General features: G+C 33.4%; 6 protein-coding genes across 8 annotated transcripts; 4 read left to right on the top strand and 2 right to left on the bottom strand.

The window, feature by feature from the left end:
* Positions 1-500: 500 nt before the first annotated feature.
* On the bottom strand, positions 501-1,106 carry LOC105835241 (mitochondrial import inner membrane translocase subunit Tim10). Its single transcript, XM_012678326.2, has one exon. It carries the CDS (start codon positions 956-958, stop codon positions 683-685), a length of 276 nt encoding a protein of 91 aa, XP_012533780.1. The 5' UTR covers positions 959-1,106; the 3' UTR covers positions 501-682.
* A 351-nt stretch (positions 1,107-1,457) lies between these two features.
* Positions 1,458-3,686, top strand: LOC105835239 (G patch domain and ankyrin repeat-containing protein 1 homolog). The gene is made up of 2 exons (XM_028190948.2): positions 1,458-3,346; positions 3,557-3,686. The coding sequence occupies exon 1, from the start codon at positions 2,098-2,100 to the stop codon at positions 3,253-3,255; it is 1,158 nt and encodes a 385-aa protein (XP_028046749.1). The 5' UTR covers positions 1,458-2,097; the 3' UTR covers positions 3,256-3,346; positions 3,557-3,686.
* Positions 3,557-4,042, top strand: LOC105835240 (p53 and DNA damage-regulated protein 1). Its single transcript, XM_028195055.1, has 2 exons — positions 3,557-3,785; positions 3,873-4,042. The coding sequence occupies exons 1-2, from the start codon at positions 3,557-3,559 to the stop codon at positions 4,040-4,042; spliced, it is 399 nt and encodes a 132-aa protein (XP_028050856.1).
* Positions 4,043-4,112: 70 nt separating this feature from the next.
* On the bottom strand, positions 4,113-9,094 carry LOC105835244 (decapping and exoribonuclease protein). Of its 2 annotated transcripts, none has more exons than XM_012678331.3 (4): positions 8,658-9,094; positions 7,105-7,328; positions 6,577-6,953; positions 4,113-6,497 (listed from the first exon to the last, which is right to left on the bottom strand). In XM_012678331.3, exons 1-4 carry the CDS (start codon positions 8,966-8,968, stop codon positions 6,270-6,272), a joined length of 1,140 nt encoding a protein of 379 aa, XP_012533785.1. In that variant the 5' UTR covers positions 8,969-9,094; the 3' UTR covers positions 4,113-6,269. The 2 variants fall into 2 exon arrangements, with proteins under 2 accessions (XP_012533785.1, XP_028046754.1); XM_028190953.2 differs by lacking the exon at positions 8,658-9,094 and adding an exon at positions 7,900-8,589.
* Positions 9,095-10,156: 1,062 nt separating this feature from the next.
* Positions 10,157-13,419, top strand: LOC105835242 (protein misato). Of its 2 annotated transcripts, none has more exons than XM_012678328.3 (6): positions 10,157-10,374; positions 10,520-10,599; positions 10,688-10,768; positions 11,590-12,030; positions 12,109-12,913; positions 12,982-13,419. In XM_012678328.3, exons 2-6 carry the CDS (start codon positions 10,522-10,524, stop codon positions 13,188-13,190), a joined length of 1,614 nt encoding a protein of 537 aa, XP_012533782.1. In that variant the 5' UTR covers positions 10,157-10,374; positions 10,520-10,521; the 3' UTR covers positions 13,191-13,419. The 2 variants fall into 2 exon arrangements, with proteins under 2 accessions (XP_012533782.1, XP_012533781.1); XM_012678327.3 differs by having other exon boundaries at positions 10,158-10,374; positions 10,453-10,599.
* Positions 13,420-13,898: 479 nt separating this feature from the next.
* On the top strand, positions 13,899-15,723 carry LOC105835237 (calcium and integrin-binding family member 3). Its single transcript, XM_012678320.2, has 4 exons — positions 13,899-13,984; positions 14,045-14,165; positions 14,772-14,943; positions 15,398-15,723. The coding sequence occupies exons 1-4, from the start codon at positions 13,899-13,901 to the stop codon at positions 15,613-15,615; spliced, it is 597 nt and encodes a 198-aa protein (XP_012533774.1). The 3' UTR covers positions 15,616-15,723.
* Positions 15,724-18,573: the final 2,850 nt, after the last annotated feature.

Genomic DNA, 18,573 nt, shown 5'->3' with positions numbered 1-18,573 from the left:
ATGTGCAGTTCGAGGATAGCAGGATGATGTCAGCAGAAAGCGGCATCCATGGAACAACTCGGTATTCTGGAAAAGGAATGTAGCAGCAGCATCAGCAGCAGGAGCAGCGACAGCAATCGGTGAGTGAATTTTTATCAAATGTTATTTGAATTTATATCATGTATATGTATTGCACATTTATAGAACACGATTATGCACATTTGCATAAAACTTAAAATATGAATGTGTATAATTGTAAAATTTACGGTATAGCAAGAAACAAAATCAAATAAACGTGGACATAGCATAGAAAAGACCCAAAAAGTCATGCATATTACCTACGGGATTCATAGATATTTGACTACGTAGTTCAATGTGCACATTTTGTGCACATAGAGGCACTGATGGATGAAAACACCTTGAAACGACGCGATGACCGCTCTCAGGTTCCTCTCTGACAGCACTGACAATATTTTAATCTATTAGGAGAGGAAGTGCTGCAATTAAATATTTAAAAATACTTAAAATTTATAACATGTCAATATTCAATTTATTCACAAACTTAAATACAAAATGATACTACAGAGTTATTAATTTTAATTTAGGTTACTGATCCTTGTAAACAGTTGTAACTGAAGATTGAAAACAACAGACTATAAATCATTTGATAAGATACTATCAAATGTAATTATTGATAATAGATTCAACTTGTCTTTGGCTGCTCTGTGAGTGTTGCTTCTTGCATCGACAACTGTGATAATTTCTTACCAATACGTTCATTAACTTCTAAATATTTAGCAATACAACGATCTAGACATATCGATTCCCCTTTGCCTAGTTCAGGTTCTGTATACTTTGGTGCTATACACTTCCTGAAACAGGCAGCTGTCATGCGGTTATACATGTCCGACATCATTTCTATTTCTAAATCCTGCACTAACTTCAACTTATCTTCTTCCAATTGTGGTAATGTCGCCATCTTTTCAACTTTGTACTCTTCAATTTCTCTACGCTTTCTTTTTTCTCTCTTTCTCAGAATCCTTATTTTATTCCCCAACAATAAGTTAGTCTATAACGTTGGTGTCACGCAATCGTTGTTTAGCTTTCATAATCTCATATCTCCTGTTATGAATGCTTTGCTTGGACAACACAAATGCATAAATTCCGAAGACAGTGGCTACAGACCTACAAAACGTAATTTACCATTACAATAAAACACACACAAATGAAAATGATTTTCTAGTAAAAGAGCGAGCGAAATCTCAGATCGTCAGGCTACAGAATTATTAAGTACAAACATTCGTTGTATCCTTATCAACACGATAATTGTTGAATTTGATTTTTAGGTTAATGCTAACGTAAAACGAAAAAATCAGAGAAACGATCCGCAGAAACTCTTTTCAAGATGCTATGAACCACCTACCATCCAATTCCTACTTTTGCCCACGTTGGCAAAGCCATGCTCTTATTTAATCGTAACGATATTCCATTTACAAGTTAAAAAATTTCATCTACCTGAACGTGTACACCATGCGACCACCGGCAATGATTTCTAACCTCACTCGGCCAACAACCAGTGATTGCCAACGGGTTACGAGCCAACGAGCCAACGAGCCAACCACACGTCACGGATTCGTGCAAGCCAAACATGAATTTCCCCACACTGCGCGCTATCTAGGGCTAGGGAATAGAATATGTGTGTACTGCTGTATATGTGTGTGTGTGTGTGTGTGTATGTGTACGAGATCGCTTTTGACACATATAACCTAATTGTGAACATTTTACAATTGCGGACGATCGTATCATTCGTATCTCATAAATCTCGATGAGTGCTACTGAACGCGTCGAAGCAAGCTAGTAAAGGTAAATTTTGCCGACGTATCTCAATAACATAATATCTCTGCGGACAAGCGTTTTGAGGCACATTTTGTTTTATTCTGCAACAAAACTTATTGTGACAATAATAATGAGACGCGAAGCAATCTCGTCGCTCGCAATGTGTAACGCCCGCGACGTGTAACTCCTGAAAAGATGAGTATGGACTGGAAAGACAGGATAACGTAACGATTCCGAGCAGATTTAACTTGGTACGAGACGACGTGCAACGTAGATGCAAATATGTCTTTGCAACAGTGGATGCACATACGACATAACATTGACACAGTATGGAAGATTTTTGTCAGGGAATCGTCCAACGTAAAGGAGAAGTCTCCGGAGAAATGTATTTGTCAATTAGCTTTCCAAGGCGACGAGGCGAGGGCTGCCTACGAAGAGATCGTTCACCAGTCCAGCAACACTAACACGCCACCAATCGCAAGATTAAAGTATTCGAGGTCGAAACACGCCGCGAGCCAAGGCAACTCCGGCACGAGTTCAGCTTCCGTCGCACAGCCGAAGAAGATCACGCCTTCCGACGATAGTCCAGCAAAAGTGACAATCAACACGCTGTTGAAGGCAGTGGAGCAAAAGGACTTAAAGTTCCTGCAGAAACACATGACAACGGAAAACGTGAATGTGTCCGATGACTTCGGTTGGACTCCACTGATGTCTGCTGCGTACTGCGGTCATTTGGAAATTGTGCAGTTTCTCCTGAATCTCGGGGCTAACAAAAGAACCAGGGACAAGTCCGGTCTTACCGCAGCCCAGTTGGCGTTAAAGAAGAATTATCTGAGCATAGTCGCGCTGCTGAAGAAGAAATCTGAGATGATAAACGGCGTCAATCAGTTGTCCACAAATATTCCAAGTGTTAATAATATAAATGCATTAACTGTGAGATCAATGCCTATGGAATCTCCAATGGAACATAACAAAGAACATAACAATGCTATGGAAGAGAAGATACGACTCAAGCAGAATGCAACATTCTATTGTGAAATCTGTAAAGCAACCTTTCAAGAGACAACCCTGCAAAAACATGAGACCTCCACCTTACATATCTTTAACACCAAGCCAAAATTGAAATACACAATGTATGGAATATCGAGGCAAAATAAGGGTTATAGAATGCTCTTGAATACAGGATGGGATGAGGAAGCTGGTCTTGGTCCCTCTGGGAAAGGAATAAAATATCCAATCAAAACCTGTTTGAAAATGGATCGCAAAGGATTGGGACAGTTGGTAGAGAATGAATATAAGATTACTCATTTCAAATCAGGCGACACAACTGCCATTAATAGCTCTAAATCTAAGCCAAAACCTTTTAAAAAAAGGGACAGAGAAAGGCTACTCCACAGAGAGGCTAGGAAAGAAAGAGCTTTGCGTATAGCATTATCTTAAATATAAAAATAATTCTAATTTTGAATGTGACATTTGTTTCAAGATTGATTGTAATGAAAATAACTTTTACAGTTCTTATATACTTATGCTTGTAAGTTTATCCTTCATTATAAAATAGTTGACATTAATTTTTTTTTACTTTTCTGTAATATTATTAATCTCTTATGCTAATTATATCAATAAAAGTCTTAAGAAATGCATAGAAACAATCAGTTTATTTCATTAAAATAATGTAATATGAACGAGAACCTTTTAATACATATATAAATAAATATATTAATAACAGACAAAAAAATTACAGATGGCGAATGATGAGCAAAGATTATTGGAACACTTAGAAACAGTTGAAAACAAAGCTGGTGAAATTCTCACTGATCGCGAGGAAATAGTTGCTCTGGACAAGAGGAGAAATGATAGTCGTGTTGGAATGAGGGCACTTAAAAAACAGTCGCATGATAAAACATGGATAACGGTGGGACCGTTACTCTTAAAGATGCCATCTAAAACAGCTGAAGAACTACTCGAGAAAGGTTACTTTTGAATCAATGAATAGGAAACAGCGCAAGAAATTTAATTTACATTTTGTAATGTTTATGCCCTGTATTGTTATATTATAGATCAGAGAGAATGTGGTACTGCCATTAACAAGCTACGCAGCGACTTAAAGGTAAAAGTAAATGAACTACGTGATTTAGAATTGATGCCACCAGTACCTGGATTAATGTTGGAACCTATGTCTCACCGAGAGATGGACGCAATCGGACAAATTTTAGGTCAAAGTGTCTGATAGTTTTTGTCCAGCAATATAATTAGAATTAGAGTAAATGTATGAGCTTAAAATATTTAAGTTTGATTACAAACTTTTGTATAAAATATCACTATATACAAAGTTATTATCTCTCGTATATGCATTTCAAAACTAATAAATCATATTTGTCACATCAGAGAACGAGAAGTAAAATTACACACACACACATCACACGTGTAGGTTTCTTTTTTAAGATTTTTTAATTTTATTACTTCTAGCAAAATCAATGTACATATATTATATCAATGTACTATATCAATGTTAATATTCTATAAATGTCATGTGACTCAAATACAAAATTTAAAAGTTTAAAGAAAAAAGTTATATAAAATACGTGTACATAACTATATATATTATATAATCAAATTACATCATTGATAACGCAAATGCAATATTGAATTCCAGTGGGGTACAACAAATTTGATTCTTATTTTCAAGAAACGCTTTCTCAGTATAGTACAAGAGGAACATCATTTTTCCGTTTTTTTTTCTATACGAATACTTTCTTTTTTTTATTTTCGCGAAATAAAAAAAACGAATTTTTTAATTCATCAATTGCTCAATTGATAAATAAAGTAAATAGTTTTTACAGAGCAAAGTTGCTTCTGCGCATAATGTAATCGATCAGCTATTAATTTAAGGAAAGCAAGGTACCGAGAAAATGTTGGGGTTAACAAATTGGAAGAAAGTCCTTCTCATTATTTGCGTGTAAGTCCATTAAAGATTTCAAGTAAGCACTGTATGATCACTAAAGAACAAAGTATAATAAATTAACAATGCAATGTCTATAATTACAATGTTAAAACGTACAAAATTATTGTAGGAAAAAGTGATGTGTTATATCGGATATTACATTTAGGAAAAAAAAATGCAAAAAATCTTATTAAAAAAAATATTTTGTAAAACAACTATATCTCCCTTTTATTTATCAAGATCACGGAATTAAAAAATTTTTAAGCATTAATGAAAGGAAAAACCTAAGATTTTTATATATATATATATATATATGTGTCAAAGATCTATTATTAAAATTAAGATCTAAGAGATACATCTCCAATAATTTATATTGAACTTATAGATAATACTCTAAATTTATTGTCATTGAAAGCAATAACATCGATCAGACAAATATCAATAAACTCAAAAATAATATACAATCTTAACTGAATATTGAAATCAATTTCGATATTCAGTGTTAAAATTTTACTATGCCATCGTTAACCGGTGGAGTTTACATTGTAAGATCTCGTAGATGCAGTTTGTTTTTGTAATTAAATGTGGAATAGAACGCGAATTTTTCGAAAGTATGATAGGAATGTAAAATTTCTAAATTTATGTATTGCAAGCATGCAATTATATACACGCAACTTTATTTTACCTTGAACACATCATGTGGCGAAAAGCAATCAGAAGAAAATTGAATGCTAAACACGCATATTCTTCCGAAATTTCTATCTGATTTCTATCCCAGCTGTTAAGTTCAGAACGTTATTACACGTGCGTTCTGTGTTATGTAGGCATATTATAGAGCACATTGTTTTTATTAAAATAATTTATCCATGTAGAAAATTATTACTAAATTCTTTATTAATTTTAAATGCAATACATAACAATTTATAATTTCATAAGTTATTCTTATAAAAATGGACATATATTCCTTAACTTCTAAACATTTAAAATAATATGGTATCAATATTTTAGACTTCCTACAAAGCATTTTTAATACCAAACACTTTCATATCTTTCATTCTAACACTTCAATCGAAACAATAACTTTAATTACGAATCAATTTTCAAAAATGTTTCATCCTTTTTGGAAGCATTACTACATGCTATAAAAATAATAAAAATAATTTGCCCTTGCATATCATAATGTAAATAAGGAATACAATAATTTAGATAAGAGCATGATATTCATAACATGATTAAAATCTTAAAGAGAAACTCAATGAACAATTATCTAGTAAGATCTTAATGCTCAACATTTCTTGTACAATATACATTTTAAATGAATAAACATACAATTTAAATGTAAACAATAAAAGTACAATTACTAATTGCTAATTGTGGCGATACAATTTTAGTATTATAATAAGTTCAGTAACACAATAATTCAAGTTTATGTATAATTTTCAGTATTGTAATTTGCTTATTAATAAAGTCATTTACAGCTATAAAATTAATAAAAATGATGAAATTTTAATATTCACTGAGGCTGCTTTCTGTACTGCTCTACTTTATCAATATACCATGGCTTCAAGAAGTCATACTTTTCATTGTCAGGAGCTTCTTCACTATAATTTATAACATTTTTAGTAGACGGCTTCCAGTGAAATTTGTACATGCACTTATTATAATCTTTAATGACAATTTTTTTTATTTCGTTTAAGAATATCTTTAAGAATATTTTACATTTGTCCACATTATAAGGCGACTGCAATAAAAGTAATTTCATATCAATAAAATTTTCCTTAACTCTCTTATTGGATAATTTGATAAACACAATTATTTACATTTGAAAGCTTGGGTAAATTATGCAAATTATATTCTTTTATCATTGTCACTGTTCCATTTCTGTCTCTTAATCCACATATAATTCTATTTAGTTCCAAGAGATAGTTCTGGCTCCACCAGCTTGACACTAGTTCATGGTGAACTTTGCCATACATGTTTCCATTTCCATGTTTATCAGATATTACAATTGTTTTAAGTTCGATTATTTCAAAAGTATTCCCAATAAGTGTATCCTTTATAAATTGTTGTGAAAAAATACCATCTATTTCTGCCGCGTACAATAATGAATGGTTGTCAAATTTTGCTTTAAACATGCAATGAAATTCTTCGCACTCATTAAGAGCTCTTGATGGATCTGGTTTATGTGCTGGATGATCTAAAAAAATATATATTATTTAATTAAATTAATTATATATAAATTTAAAAATGCAAAGTATTATTTCTTATATATCTTATATATTTCTTATATATGCACAAAGGCAATACATGACTAAATTTTCATATACTTATTTTAATATATGAAATACCTGCTACCATATATTGTTCAAATTTATATCCCCATGAATTATATCGTTTTTTCAACATTGTTCTGTTGGCATAACTATGTTCTTTTTCATCTGTATAAAATTCGCATAAATATATTGTACCATGGTATTTACTGGCACAAATAATCCATTCATCACGTTCTTTATATGGACTACTTAATATTGTTTTTATTGCACCACGAGAGCAAATAAAATCAACACCCAACCTAACCAATATTATTTACAATTATAATAAGGTATATTACAAAATTTCAAAAATTATTTTTCAAGACTATATGTATGTAAATGCATATTACTTTGAACAGCTAAGCATAACGTGAGAAATTAACATATTGTGGGAAATAAAAAAAGCATTTGGTATAATTATTTAGTACAATTATTGTATTTTTGATAGAACTTTCATACAGGATGTCCCAAAACATGTAGGTCAACGATCGAGAAGGGCTTGTGATGAACATAAAAGTACTATATTGTCCTGGGTTAGGTCTTGGGTTAGGTCCACCAATAATTGAGGTATTAATTTTTCAAATTATATGAATGAGAGCGCGCCGAGGGAAGAGCTCGATCTGCTCAAGCCATAACACGAAAGAAAAAATCTATCGTGAACATATGATAAGCTTTCATTAATTTACTGTTCACAATTACGATAGAAATTAATTAGATTAATTGCAGAATCCATACATTAATATCTCGATCATTAGTGAACCTAATCCAAGACAATATTGGAGTTTTATGTTCATCTCGATCCCTTTTATCTTTTTACGAGCTTTAACCCACATGTTTTGGGACACCCTGTATATATAGTAAGTGCTTTTCCTCTTTCTCTTTTCCACAGTATAAGTATACTGTGTCTTTTTCTTCTTTCGCAAACGCATAACAAATGCGGGTTATCACACACACTTGCTGTAAAACGTAAACAGTATAAGCTTTTGACCAATCATGTACTCGATTCAGTTGGTTACGGTTACGGTCGCCCAATCCAATGTGTTAAATCTTACGGATGTGTTTATCTTACGGATGTGTTTATCTTACGGAAACTATGTTGATAGCCTTATATATTAAAAACGCGCGCGTAACGTATTCAATATATAGATGAGTTTTTTAATTCATCGATTACTCAATCGCACGGTACGCAAATAAAGTTTTTATAGAGCAAAGTTGCATCTGCGCATAATGCGATTGATCAATCGATGAATTAAAACTCACCTTATATGTATTCGTATATATTCAAGTAACAAAGACCCGTATTCAAAGTCGTTCCTCATTTCTCGGGATTAGTCTGTCATTGTCTCGTCTACTGCGTTTTACCATACGCGAGACAAAAATAAACCGATCTTGAGAATTAAGGAACAACTATGAACAAAGGCCTTTGTGACGTAGATGACATAATGATGTTTATAATCATAGTTGTCCGTTAAACATCACTGTATCATATTTTAACTATCTCTGTTACTTTGTTAATTAAATAATATAAGTTATATATTTAAATAATATATTATCTAAACTTCATATTTAAAAGATAATGAATAACATACCAACAGTCTTCTTCTGCTAATGATTTTTCAAGTCGAAAAAAATTATCAGAAATCCATTTTAATATGTTATCTAATTTGATGTGCGAATTAGATTTGTGACGAGTAGACACGTAATTTTTGTCGAGATCGAAATTTACATTGTCAGGATCGGAAGGAGGAATATAATACTTTAGTTGTGATAAATTATCATGATATTGCGAATCACCATCGATACTGAAGTGTCCGATCAATTCAGTCGTTAATGTTGGAATCATTTGTTGGGAAAAATTTTCAAAATCAATTTTAAACGACATGATACTTCCTATTTCCATAGTAGCACAAATTCAACACTGATTTTACAATGAAACAAAATTGTCTTTAATAGAAGTCGATTGCTTAGGTGATGCCACTGTAGCTTCCTTTCCGTCTATGGGTGCGTTCGGGGAGACGCTATTACCGCTATCAGCATCAGTTTATCCTTGTTCTACTTTTAATGAGTAATGAAGATGGACTGATGCTGGTAGCGCTAATAGCGTCTCCCCGAATGCACCCTTTAAAGGGGATTTCCCAGGCAGTACCCTCTAGTAGCAAAAATTGAGTGCATCCAGCGCAACCACTCACTGAGCGGCTAAGTAACAATTGAAGATGATTGGCTCTTTTTTGCAGGCAATTTTTGTAAGACAAAAATACTAACAGATTTAAATATATGAGACTGTTTTGTATACTTTTGTTCTAGCTAGATTTTTGATAAATAATAAATAATAATAAATAATAAATAATAATTGTTCTGTTTAAAGACAATAAATTATATTAGAAATTTTAATAATTCTGTTAATTGATTTAAACGTCAATTAAGTTAATTGAATTTTATCAAAATTGTCTTCCATTTGACGTCGAATACGATATGTCAAAATTCAAATATCACGTTGCGCGGTTCTTTATTCAAATTTACCAGATAAACTCTTATTGGTTATCAGTTAGGGTGCGTTCTTAAATTCGCAACGGATGCAGCCAGATACACCAGAATGTCATTCCATCTTTGTTACTTACGGAAAGTTGAACAAAGATAGAAAAACACTCCAGTGCATCCGTTGTGAATTTAAAAACGCACCCTTAGAGAATGTTTAAAGCCTTGAAAACCATTTTAGGGAGCGTTCCCACCGAGCGCGTCACGCGTTGCATCGTCCTTCGCGTCCAATCAAAACGTCTATTATATTTTGGGTGCGTTCGGGGAGACGCTATTAGCGCTACCAGCATCAGTCCATCTTCATTACTCATTAAAAGTAGAACAAGGATAAACTGATGCTGATAGCGCTAATAGCGTCTCCTCGAACACACTCTTTATCATAATAAAATGGGATGTTTTGATTGGACGCGAAAGATAACGCGACGCGTGACGCGCTCGGTGGAAACGCTCCCAAAGAGTCTCTATAAATTCTCTATCCAATAACCAATCCCCGTCAACACTTTCATAAACTTCCCCCAAAACTAGGGAATTTCAAATATTCTTGGAAATGAGGTTTGTCGTTTGTGTATTAATTGACACACATTGGAAATAACCTCAAAACAGTTTTACAACTTACTTTTTGAAAAAGTGTATTATGTTATAATTCCGGATCAGAATTGAAGACATACGTACGGAAATTTTTTACGCTTGATATAAGAATTTATATGCTAATCATACCATGAGAATTTATGTAATAATACGATTAAATTGAAAGCTTAGCCTTTACTACCGGTAAGAAGCAAACTAAAATCATTGTACACTTTACGGATAAGTTGAAGGTATCATAATTTACTAAACGGTGGAAAACAGGCAAACAACAACACCTCTTAATTGAATATCATATCACTCTGTAAAGAGCAAAATATCATTTTGACAGAGATGACAACAAGGGAGATCTTGACCATTCAATTGGGTCATTACTCGAATTTTATCGGTGCGCATTGGTGGAATCTACAGGTATTGATCGCTACAATGTTTTGTTGATGACTCTTAACATGTTTCTGTATAGATCATTGTAATACATCTGAAAATTTTTATTTTGCAGGAGTCTAACTTTACATATGATCCAAAAAATCCATCTGAAGTAAACCATGATGTATTGTATAAAGAAGGCGAAAATATGCGAGTAAGTGTAATTACAATTATAAAAATAAAGATTTGAATATATATATATATATATATATATATATATATATATATATATATATTGCTGTTCCAACAATTTATAGAGGTATATGTCAGTAATAGTGTTGACAGTAAACATGACAGTAGTTTTATGGGAAATTTGTTTGTAAAATTTTATTTTAAAGATTAAAATTGTACAAAAATTCAGAATAATATTTAAGTTAATATATGGTCATAAATTTCATAGCTTTTTTGGAATATGATAATTTTTAATATGCAAATTGATCAAATAACAAATGTCTTAAAATATTTTTTTCTCGAAAATATATTTATACAATATTTTTCAATTTTCAATTACCTGTGCATTGAAGGTCCTTTTTTCACCTGTTAATTTACAATTCAGTACCACACTTTAATACACAGGTAACGTAGAATATTGTGTGCAACATCTGTGAATCGGCTATTGCCCATTTATCTTTGGCTCGTGCATCCATTTCCTGCACTAACAGGCAATAGCTGGACTCACTGCACTCTTTACAAAATATACTATTATTGCAGTTAATATAATAAAAAAGCAGTTTTCTGAATAAATAAAACACATAGTTTTTTATATTTTTAAAAATAGATATAATAGATTAAAAATATATATATATAATCTGTGATAAAGGCATTATATTTTATATTCTCTAATAAATTGATATAATTTTATATAAATTATTTGAAATGTAATAGAAAGTTCATGTAATTATATATTCAAAAGCTATAATTATGCATGTTCTAATATCATAAAATGGTAATTACTACTGGACAGTTGTGTTTTAGAAACAAGTTACGTTCACTCCAAGATTATTAATAGCAGATTTAAAAGGATCACAGGGCTATCTGAGTGAACAAGGTTCTTTGTATGACACAGAATCTTCAGATAATCAGTTGCTATGGGATAGCACAAAATTAGAAATTACGAGCGCCGAGCCTAGTCCAAAAACACCTTTTGTTCAGAATTTAAATAAACCTGATAAAGCTGTGAATATAGAAACTTATAACTTTGAAAGCGACGTGAAATCATGGGTCGACTATCTTTTACCATTATTTCATCCAAGAACGGTAACAGTTATTAAACCATATTCACACAATTGTACGCAGCGGCCATTCGATATATTCACGTATGGCAGCGATTTATGGACCACGGAACAATTCTCCGATAATTTTACGGATAGAATACGATCTTATGTAGAAGAATGTGATTTAATGCAAGGATTTCAGGTACATGTTTATTTTACACATTTTTTAAAATTGTGTGAAACAATTGTGTCATTGCTAATGTAATATCTAAAAAAAAAGGTGCTTATGGATTCTACCGATGGTTTTGCCGGCCTTGGAGCATCTTGCGTTCAGCATCTACATGATGAGTACGGAAAAAGCATCTTAGCATTTCCATGTCTTGACTTTAATAATGCCGAACCTAGTGCGTCGGACTTGGTCAAGATCGTCAATACAGCATTATGCTGGCAACATATCGGAGAGCATTCCTCACTTTATAGTCCGCTCTCTTGTGGACAAGTCGGTTGGCCATTCGCGGCCGATCCATGTAAATTCGAGAATATAACGTACAGTCCAGAATTAAAGTACCACAGTAGCGCGATATTAGCGACCGCATTAGACACATTGAGTTTAAGATATAGAACTAAAAAGTATCCAGGTGCCAGCTTATCTGATTTGTGTGCCGATTTGAACAAGTTGGGTCGCAAGGCCGCGGCGACTAGTCTGAGCCTGCCATTTCCGATGAAAATGAAGATGGATTTGATAGATGTGCTGGATGAATTCGAAGGACCTCTGTGGACAAGCCTGACACCAAGTTGCGATATACCAATGGATAATAATATGCAAAGTATAGCGTTACGAGGAATTTCCGAGGATAGAATAAAGCGACCTATTCATGAAGCTAGCAAACAAATGTCCAAGCCAGCATATAGATGCTCCAGCGTACACGAAATGATGACACTGTATCTGGCATGTACGTGTCATGCGTCGGCTACATATTTAACCAACATTGAAGCACCACTGAAAATTGCATTACCCTATCCAAAGATTTTCAATAATAACGTAACTGAGGACGGAAATATCGCCGGCTGGCCCGTAGGAACTAGTATGTGTGTTTTTTTAGTACGAAAAACAAATTAAATGGTAATAAATAAATTGTATTTTTTCTTTCAGATGTAAATTCAGTTGCAGTAATGGCTGGAATGCACAATGGCAGTAATGTTGCAACAATGTACGAATCTCTAATTAAACAAACCAAAAGGATAAGAAGTATAAAGAAATTCCATGCTTTTACGGATTCCGGACTCGAGGAAGACGAATTTACGGAATGTGTTCATAATTTAACTGATTGTAAAGAGGCGTATGAAGATTATTGTATCTAAAAAATTACTGAATTGTAAATAGTTCAATGATTCTAATGTTGCAATTTGCTATTATATTAATAATATCTTTATATATAACAGGATTGTAATAGATTTTCAAACGCTTATAGATTTAATTTGTACGATTCAAGATTGAAATGTAACATTCTTTTACAATTGTATGTATACAATCGATATTAAATTTTTTTACAATTGCTGCACTTGAAAATATACTGATTTGTCTACATTCTTTAAGTCTTAATTATTTAATCAATAATTATTTGTTTAATTTATTGTTTGTATAATTTTTTTATAAGAAAAAGATTTAATAATATAGAGTTTAATAAAGAGTTTGTAGAGTTTACATTCTTATTAGATAAGAATTATTATTGTACAATTAACAACAAAGCATATAAGTAGGTCATAGTTCCTCGTAAATTTAAGATTGAAACGTCCCTGATGGGAGTGGCGAGACACACCCTGGTTATTAGATTGCACGATTTCGTATCGAACATCAGGGATGGGAAAACTCAGTTCTCGCTGTTCTTTCGCAAATATAACAGTCTTAATCCGATTTAAAGAGTTGTTTCATTTCTATCCAAATTAAATTTTTTCACCTAGTTTTTATTTTTAATAAAAATAACAAAGACTCTTTCAAATGAAAGATAATATTTTAAAATTTACATCTTTATAGCAATATACATAAAAGAAAGAATTAATAAGAAAGTGATGGGAAATAAAGTGGCAACATTCACTGAAGAACAACTCGAAGATTACCAAGATTGCACTTTTTTTACACGCAAAGAAATCTTAAGGTAGTATCTTAATTTGCATAAATTATTTTATTTTATCAAAATTTCTTCAATTTTTTTCAGAATATTTAAGAGATTTCGAGAAATAGGAGATCCTGGAATGATACCACGTACTATGACACCACAAGAGGCATCGTCTCTTCGTTTGCCTTTGTCATATTTGGCTCGTATTCCTGAACTAAAGGTTAATTTGTTTTTAATATTTTTAAAATTTTAAATATTAAAATAATTTTGTACACAATAAAAATTCGATATAAGCTTTATATGTATGCTGTAAAAAACTATATTTTATTTATAGACTTTTCTAATTTTTACAAAAGTATAATTTCACACATACACAATTATTTTAAGTTTATATTATAATTATTTTAAATTAACATGTATGTCTAGTATAGTATTTTTATTTTACTTCAAATTACATACGTTCGATTATTTTAAACATACATTATATTTATGGAATTTTAATTATCTATTATGAATCTATAACAATATATTTATACTTTCTTTAGAATACTTTGTCTGTTGCAAATGAATATATCATTATGTTAAAGAAAGAGAGGGGGGGAGAGAGAGGGAGAGAAAGAAAGAGCAAAAATTTTCAGCACTTAATATACATCTTAGGACATTTATTATTATGTCCGCTTTACTTTTCTGTGTAAAGTATCTTATCGGTTATAATTAATTATAACATTATGTAAACTTATGTCACCTAGTTTATTTTAGCCCAAGTTAAATATGTTTTAAAATTTAGTTTTCCATTTTTCTAACGAGAGACACTTTTTGTTTTCAGGAAAATCCATTTAGAGAACGAATCTCGGAAGTTTTTACGCAACATCAGGATTCAGGACAATCAACGTCCCTCTCCGAAGGAATTTGTTTCGAGGAATTTCTCGAGATGTTGTCCGTGTTCTCTGAACAAGCACCACGGGATTTGAAAGTGTTTTACGCCTTCAAAATTTACGGTACGGACCACCAGGTGAACCAGACGAACGGATAGACGGACGGCCGGGCATACAGACGGGCGAGACAGGGCGAGAGCCGTGAGAGAGCTTGGAGGTCGACCTCGCTGTACTTATAGTTGTTCCATGGGATGAGGAGTACATACGGCGTTCAGACACGACATTCACGATGCACGAGAATATTTGCACGGAACGATCGATCGATTTTGCCGCGATGCAGCGTCATAATTATACCCGTCCGAACGGGGCTGTTTTTCCTTCACGATAGATTATGCGTTCTTTATCTCGTTACTCGTTACTTTTTATTTTCATAAATATTTTACGATTAGGTTTAAGTGAAAAAGCACTTCTTCTCAATACAGAGAAAAATCGCCGCGAAATCCATTTAGCTTCGCTTTGTACAGTACTTCGACTTTTCTTGTACCGCATCTATCAATTTGTAATCTTCCACGAACAGATTTCGACGAGGACGGGGTGTTGGGTCTGAGCGATTTGGAGCGCACCTGTCGGCAGCTAACTCGAGGTGGGCTAAGTGCCGAAGAGGTGGCTACCGTGTGTCGAAAAATTCTGGAGGAGAGCGACATAGACGGCGATGGGGCTCTGTCTTATCTCGAGTTTGAGCACGTTGTAACAAGATCCTCCGATTTTATGGCGACTTTTCACATAAGAATATGAATTGTACAATCATACAATCGATCAAATTGAAATTAACAATTATATGTGTATTTAATGAATACACGTTCAAATTATTAATAATCGAATATAAATTATTGTGAATATTAATCTTCCAAATTGTTCGTTCAATAGTAATTTAATTAAGAAATGCTCGATATATAATGAGAAAATTGAGTGAAATGACGAGTTATGTACTTCTCTAAGAACGAAGTGGAGAGAGATGAATTTTTACTATGCCTTCAAAGTTGTAATAATTGGCAAATGAAGTGAGATATAAAAAACAGGCTGCATGATAAAAAGAGAAAACCGGTGTGTGATTTGAAAATTACACCATGCAACAGAGGATTAACAAATACCTGGGAGATTATGAGCACGAAAATTATCTCTCCTCTTCATTTCACTTCAGTTCACGCTTCATGCGATATAATTAACGTTTATTTGCTCATTTTTGTTCTACTTTAATGAAGATTGTCGGCTTTTTAGCCGTGTGCCTTTCAATATGTCGAGTTTACGTCCATAGTCGTAGAGAGAAAGAGAGAGAGAAAGAGAGAGAGAGAGAGAGAGAGAGAGAGAGAGAGAGAGAGAGAGAGAGAGAGAGAGAGAGAGAGAGAGAGAGAGAGAGAGAGAGAGAAAGAACGAGGAGGGTATATATGGTCGAAGGTTGCCCGAGGCGGAAAGGAACAGTAACGCCTAAATAATAACGCATCGCGAACAAACGCGTCGGAGCCCATAACAGTTTCTTGACCCGCGACGTGTTTCTGCGTGAACGTTAATTTATATCGCCGTGGTACGAGGTAAGATCGAGAAGAGGCAATCTGCATAAAATCGCGAAGTCCGCGGATGCGCCTATGGACCACATACGTGACGAAGTTAATATCCTTCGTCATTAGTCGCCCACTGATTGCGGACTCGCGGAAAAAATATCGTTGCTCGGGCACTCGTCGAGTCTCTGGCAAGGTACTCTTAATGCGCCACTTATGCAGACGACGTGTGAATCTTCCGGACTGTTCGCGAATCGTCGCACCTTGGAGACGCGCGGAAGCTGGACGAGAAGTTTTAATAATGCGAAACTGCTCGGCTACAAATTGGCAGCGCGTCTGCAACTCTCGGCGAAACGAGGGACACTCGAGTATAATAATGAGTAACGCTGCAAAACGTTTCGACATTCTAGCAACCAGTTTGAACGTCCTAAATCATTACTTTAATGGCCTAACAAAACTATTTCCAGATCTGTATCCAGTTAAATCTTTAGATACTTTAGCAAAATCGTTCTTTCCATATAATAACGATGTTTCCTGCGACGACATTCGATCCGCGAGGTGCATAACGATAGTCGAAAATCGCCCGGGGATTCTTCGTGAAATACCGCGGATGAAACTTTCGCAAACTCACCGAGGTAATTATTAGTTTGATAGACGTTCGACTACGGCGCCGATATATTGGACGTATCAAAAGTCATATTTCTCCACGACGTTTATTGTTCTTTTTCTCCGATCAATGGTATTTATAATCTCTTCAATAAGCATAATTTCAAATACCTTGTTCAATGTTTGTCGTTATTCATTTAAAATATTTAAATTTATTTAGATGATGAAATGTTCTTCTGATTTTTATATAAATTATTAGAATGTACATACATTTCTATTTTCATCTTACAAGAGGTGATATTTTTTTCTAATTATGTAAATTATCTAAATTGATATGAGTAAAGTATTGTCCTTAACTTTAGCTTCCAAATTACTATTTTCCTGCTATGAGAATTTTTTGAAACGATAATAGATTACATAGATTAGAAAATAGTAGTGTAATATAAACATCAAAACTATGGTAGAAAAGACAATTTCTTTAGAAGGAATTTTGTCAGTCATTATAATGTAAGCTATGTGTTCCCTTTACACTTTTTAACTTCAGTTTTTATTTGATCCAAATCTAGTGAGAAACATTTTTTGTCAGATTATTTGAAAAATTCTTGTCTTTAAGAAATTAATATTTATATAAAATAAGAATATGTTTTTATATACTAAAATTGTTTTAACAGGAATATTATCTTAAAATTAGCTTCTTAAAATGTACAATTTTATTTTTCTTAAACTTACAATAAAATTTACAATACAATCATAAATTCTTAACTTAAATTAAATAAATTAAATTATCTTTATTTCATTCAAAGTACATTTATATGTAATTTGTCTTATTTTTATCTACATAATACTAATTTATCTAGGCACATGTCTCATTTAACATTGTATACAATATCAATATGAACAAATTTGGACTATGACTTGGAGACAGTGTGTTTAAAACATTTTAACAATGTTTCGGAAAAAACCATATGTCAAATAATTTTTAAAACATTATTTATACAATATTATTTTAAAACATTTATAAATCAGCATTTTTTAATATTATTTTAATGTCTTCTGCTTGTAGGATTGCTCTTCGGCGCATTCTTCAAACCTTGGAAAAAAAATCATCGTGCAATCCACTTGCGGTTGAATTTCGACTACCCGTGGTTCGAGAGAAAGGTACGTTACCTTTGAAACGCTATGTAACGCTTTGTACACGTCGCAGATACACTTTCTTGCGCTCTCGCACATAAGTTGCCCCTGTTGAACAATAATGAACGATGGAACGAGCAAGTAAACCGGGCTATTCATTCTTGCCCCGGACAGGAGTCCCTCCCGGCGACGCGAGGGGAGAACCGCGAGTGCGATTTCACGACCGCGTTAATTTATAATACGAGGGGGGTGAAACGTCTGCTCCGAGCGTTTCCCTCCGCGAGATCGAGGATGAGCCGCGGAGCGCGCCGCGCGTGTGTAACACGTTGCGTCTCGTTCCCCATTATTTCGCATCCGCGTGGCCGGCAAACCATGTCAGCGGCGTTTACGCAATCGTACCTGTCGAACCAAAGGTTACTCGCGGAGTTATTCGAATGGGTCGCGCGTGGAATACTGCGCG

The sequence above is a fragment of the Monomorium pharaonis genome, chromosome 3, assembly GCF_013373865.1.
Source record: "Monomorium pharaonis isolate MP-MQ-018 chromosome 3, ASM1337386v2, whole genome shotgun sequence".
In the NCBI taxonomy this organism is placed as follows: Eukaryota; Metazoa; Arthropoda; class Insecta; order Hymenoptera; family Formicidae; genus Monomorium; species Monomorium pharaonis.
The sequence above is the reverse complement of the archived record's forward strand: the minus strand, read 5'-3'. Positions and strand labels throughout refer to the sequence as shown.